Here is a 5,401-nt window from a genome sequence, read left to right as displayed (position 1 = left end):
GTCAAGAAGAAGGGGGGGAAGATGCAGGAGGCTCCATGAGCGCACAGACATAGAGACGGATAGGGACGAGCTGGAAAGACATGTCCCTCTGTGGGCCAAGAGTAGCACGTATGTCTTATTGTTGTTTTTATTTTAAGTGGAGCCATGAAAAATGAGAATTGCCTCAGGAATGCCAAGTTTGTTTCCATGGAGACCACATCCATAAAACTAGTCAAGATGACTACAGCCCGTGCCGACAGGAGTCAATGAGGTACTTTTCCCACTACATTGACTACAAAGTCTTTGAAGATCTGGAAAGATTCACCAAAAACCAAACTAGTTTTTTAGTGACCAAATAAACAGCAATGTTCAGATCAATTACTTATTTATGTTTGAAATAAAACTGAAAGTATTCTTGTATTAATATCTCTCTATAACCATAATACGTTACATAGTCTAACTGCTAATCTTGGCTATCTTTTCAAACTAAAATGGTCCCGACGTCCTCTACAGTGGACATACTGTAACATTTAAAAATAAAATAAAATTTAAAAAGTCTAAATTGCAAGATGTTTTTTTTAACCCTAAATAGGTAGGAAATAAAAAATAAAGAAGAATGGAAAACATTTTTTTCCCTCAGTTCCCACTTCGGATATTTGTATTCCATTTATAATTATATGTATTCTATTTTATATTTATTTTATTATGTAGAAACTGTCACAAAACCCAATCACCTACTGAACAAATAGAGTATTCTGATTTCTATTTATTCTTGATTTTTGATCTTATTATGAAAGTAGCATAAATAATAGAAAAATATGTATCAATGAATGGATGAATACATGAATCAATAAAGAAAATAATTCTCTACAACTTTAACCCATTTACTGTCACCATGCAACTCCATTCACTTCTTCACGTTGGAACAATATTCAACAATACTTTACTCAATAAAATGATCTTCTCCCCTTTACAGAGTATCAGCACAGAACCGGAACTCACTTCTCGCGCGCTCTGACACGTCAGCTGTAGGTGCCGGACGCAGTTAGTTGTTGCACGCGCCTCGTTTCCTGGTTCCTCTGTGTTGATATTCGCCGATGTAAACTGTTCAAAGTCAAACGGTAGTATTTTTCTTGGGTTTTATCACCGTTATTAATTTGCCATCCGGTTTGCGAAAGAATATTTAACGAATAAAATCCACTTCCGGTTGATTTCACCTGTAATTCAGCCGCTTGTGTTCAGTATGGGTGATTTAGCATGCTCTTATCACCAGGTATGCATGAAATCATCAGCAATCTTGTTTAAATTAATTTTTCCATCTGCTTGCATGTCCTTTCTATGCCTTCATATTTGCTGTAATTAATCTAATGGAGAATATGTGTTGTATTGTTTCCTAATTTAATTGCATGTTGTCATTTAGTTGTGTTCTATACCGTTAGACCTGCGGATTTAACAGGCGTTAACCATTAAATGATTTACATAATTATTCTTAATTTAATTTCTCTATGGTGTCAGCGAGCCAAGCAATTAATGTGGAAACATTACATTAGGACTTATTACACAATGTGGTCAGACAGTTTGTCTAGTTCACTTGTACTATAATAATATAAATTGTACTTAAATAGTACCTAGTATACATTGAGTGCTGTTCAACTTGCTGAAAATCAAATCAATTAAAACACACCAGAAAAATGCAAGTACTGCTATTTAAGACCAAGCAATTAAAGGAATAACAGAAACCCATTAAACACAACAACAAAATACTGAAACAAAAGGTTAGTGTAAGAATGATAAGAAGGAAGAGACAGTTAGTTCATTTAACAAAAGTCAATTTTCATTTAAATATGTTCACAAAGCCTGCATCTCTTATAGCCTTTGGTAGGGATTTACATAGCTTAGTAATAACTAAGTAATAAAGAAAACATCTTTACGTGGGAGAGTTCATACAAAAAAAAATAAACTGAATTATTAAGCTCATAAATACAAAGCTATAGCTGTAATGAGCATTTTTTTAAATTGAGAATATCCTGGATCTTTTGTGAGTCCTTGGAAGAGTCACCTTTCACCCGAATAATCACTAAATAATTAATTATTCTCTGTATTTGCCCTTTCCTCTTGCCATGTGCACTGTGCTAAGCACTATATCATATATTAGTCTGCTGGTCATCATTCCAGAAACTCAATTTTCACCAAAACTCAAGTTTTCTTGCAATTATTTATATGTAGTCAAGCGCTCAATGTAGCTCAATGCATGTTTCCACTTATCCAGTTTGCTGTTTGCTGTCATTAGACAAACCTGTGTATTCAATACGGTATTGCATATTGTTGTCGTCTTTGTATCTTTGCTTGTCTGTCTGGGAGGTTCTGTGGTTTTGTCATGATGACAGTGCAAAAAAATGGGATTCAAAGGTTGATTTATGGTAGCTTTAAAAACGTGTAGTGAAATATCGTTCAGTTTAGATGTTTGAGTATCTTATTTTCATCTATTTAAAAAAAAAAAGTATGATATTCTATGAAATTTTTTTTATTATATTATTTCTATATTATTGTATTTCTATATTATTTAAAGCGACTTTGAGCACCGGGAAAGCATTTTTTTTATTATTGGTATTATTATAATGATCTTTATTCTGCAGATTTCCTGAGGGCACAGCGGGTTTGATGCCCACTGCTCCAAGATGGAGCACTCTGATTTTATGACACACAAGAACGGGCGCCAGAGGAAGGTGGCGGGGAGCGCCCTCTCATCTGACAGCATGACGGACATGGACAGGGTAGAGATGAGCTCTCCTGATCCGGTGTTAGAGGAGGAAGCGGAGGGTCTCATCAGAGGGTCTGACTCTGAGGACAGGAGGCACAGGGTCCGGCCTGCTGGGGTCCGTGGAGAGTTGGGGAACGTTTTGCTCCTTCTGTTCCTGTACGTGCTGCAGGGGATTCCTCTGGGCCTGGCGGGGAGCATCCCTCTGATTTTACAGAGTAAGAGCGTCAGCTACAAGGACCAGGCCTTCTTCAGCTTTGTCTTCTGGCCATTTAGTCTCAAGCTCCTCTGGGCGCCGCTGGTGGACGCGCTCTACTTCAGCAGGTTTGGTAGAAGGTAAGAATGACGTGTTCATGCTGCTGTTTTCATCTGTGTTGATTTGCCGCCCCTCTTTCGTAAATTGCGTATTTTTTTTCACCTTTTTTCTGCAGAAAGTCATGGCTGGTTCCCACACAGTACCTGCTGGGCCTCTTCATGCTCTACCTCTCTGTGACGGTCAATTCCCTGCTGCAGAGTGAGGGAGGACCAAAAGTGGTAACGCTCACAGCTGTCTTCTTCATGCTTGCCTTCCTGGCAGCCACACAGGTAGGAAATCACTGTGACATGATCCTACATGCTGGAGGATAAATACATTCAAGTTGATGGTTTCTCTTTGACTGTTAAACACCTGAACTTTTGAAAGAACATCCATAACATTCATCTGTTTGCAACTTATATATATATATCAACTTTCCAATTACTTGTATATAGACTACTCTGCACTTTCTATTATATTCAATTCTATTTACAATTTTCATTGTCATAACTACACTATAGCGATGTACACATGACAATAAAAGCCTTGAATCTTGCCTCCATTGGCTGTATCGTCTCGGCCTCTCAGGACATCGCTGTGGACGGCTGGGCCCTAACTATGTTGTCCCGGGAGAATGTGGGCTATGCTTCTACATGCAACTCTGTGGGCCAGACAGCTGGATACTTCTTAGGGAATGTGCTCTTTCTGGCTCTGGAGTCTGCAGACTTCTGCAACAAATACCTCAGAACAGAGCCCCAGGACACAGGCATCGTGACCCTGTCAGGTATAAAATATCCCTGACATAAACTTACCAGAAACATATTCACTTTTTGACCCTTGCATTGGAATTTGAGTTAAATGAAGTCTCTAATGCTGTCTTTCTTCTGTGCAGACTTCTTGTTTTTCTGGGGGATAGTGTTCCTGGTTTCCACGACGTTGGTAGCCATCATGAAAAAGGAAAACGAGCAGGGCAAAGGGAAGAAGAAAGTCCAAGAGGAGACACAGGGCGTCATGGCAACCTACAAGCTGCTGTTCAACATCATCAAGATGCCCACCGTCTTCACCTTCTGTGCCTTGCTTCTCACTGCCAAAGTACTTCACCATCACTTGGTTTATCTTTTTGAAATATGACTTTGAGAGTGTTGCCTGTTCTTACCGTGAACATATGTTGTGATTAACAGATTTCTCTTTGTTTCAGATCGGCTTCTCTGCAGCGGACGCAGTCACAGGTCTGAAGCTGGTGGAGGCTGGAGTCCCTAAAGAGCAGCTGGCCCTGCTGGCAGTGCCCATGGTGCCTCTGCAGATCCTGCTCCCTGTGATCATCAGTAAATACACCGCGGGGCCCCGACCCCTGGATGTCTTCTACAAGGCCTTTCCTTTTAGGTACAAGCACACACACCCATGCACTAGCATTAAATAAAATAACAAATAACAGAGTGCTGCTGCTTGTTTCCTTGTATCTTCTCTTAGTACTTTTTCTTGATTATGTTGCAAATGGAGCTGCTGTGATGCACATTTCAGACTTGCTCTGACATAAAGTATTATCGTGTCATATCGTATGGTTTTGTGCTTTCAGGTTGCTCATAGGACTGGGGTACGCTCTGCTGGTGTGGTTGACCCCCAGTTTAAAACAAGATGGAGGGTTCCCTGTTTACTACTACGGCATAGTGCTGATTAGCTACGCATTGCATCAGGTTTGTTTTTCTGTTGCTTTTTGAATATGTTGTTTTTCTTCCTTTTTCAAATGATGGCATAGTGTTTGGGTCACTATTCTAGGATTGTCAGCAGAACTAATGGCGCATTTCCACTGCAAGGCCTAGCACGGCTTAGTACGGTATAGTTAGGCCTTGGTTGGCCAGGCTCACTTTATGCTGCGTTTCCATTACAATTTAGGAACTGGGGTAGTAACTATAGTAACGCAGTGTAGGCGGAGCCGTGACGTCATCTTCAATGCGAAACACAAAACCAACATCAGCCGTTAGCTGTTAGCCCTCAGAGCTCACAGCTCCTCACATCTGTTCAGAAACTAGACAAAAGTTAAACAAATACAAACCACAGACTGTCTGTGTCATGGAGAATACAGTCGCTGGTTTATTTATGTCTGTAGGCCGTTGATGTGAGTGTGGACGGTTGGAGCATATACTGCGTTAGCTTAGCCGATCTCCATTCAGACTTGTCAAAGCATCAATTCATGGTTTTTACTAACCGGTATCAGTATGTTTTTACTTCGGCATCATTTTGAAACGTGTTACAATTAAATCACGGTAAAATATGTTCATCTTGTTGTAGTTGCCAGCGATTCTCTCACTAGTTTAGCATACTCAGCCCGGTTGTTGGTCCGGAAAGAACCTCGATTTTGGAGAGCCAGA

General features: G+C 40.1%; 1 protein-coding gene across 1 annotated transcript; it reads left to right on the top strand.

The window, feature by feature from the left end:
* Positions 1 to 1,010: 1,010 nt before the first annotated feature.
* slc33a1 (solute carrier family 33 member 1) lies at positions 1,011 to 4,726 on the top strand (the record flags this gene model as incomplete). The annotated part of the gene is made up of 7 exons (XM_010778532.1): positions 1,011 to 1,100; positions 2,616 to 3,073; positions 3,169 to 3,322; positions 3,621 to 3,816; positions 3,925 to 4,124; positions 4,231 to 4,415; positions 4,609 to 4,726. Coding segments are annotated over exons 2-7 (1,269 nt in total), but the record flags the coding sequence as incomplete, so codon positions are not given.
* Between the last annotated feature and the right edge of the window lie 675 nt (positions 4,727 to 5,401).

Source organism: Notothenia coriiceps, unplaced genomic scaffold, assembly GCF_000735185.1.
Source record: "Notothenia coriiceps isolate Sejong01 unplaced genomic scaffold, NC01 NC01_scaffold00019195, whole genome shotgun sequence".
In the NCBI taxonomy this organism is placed as follows: Eukaryota; Metazoa; Chordata; class Actinopteri; order Perciformes; family Nototheniidae; genus Notothenia; species Notothenia coriiceps.
The sequence above is the reverse complement of the archived record's forward strand: the minus strand, read 5'-3'. Positions and strand labels throughout refer to the sequence as shown.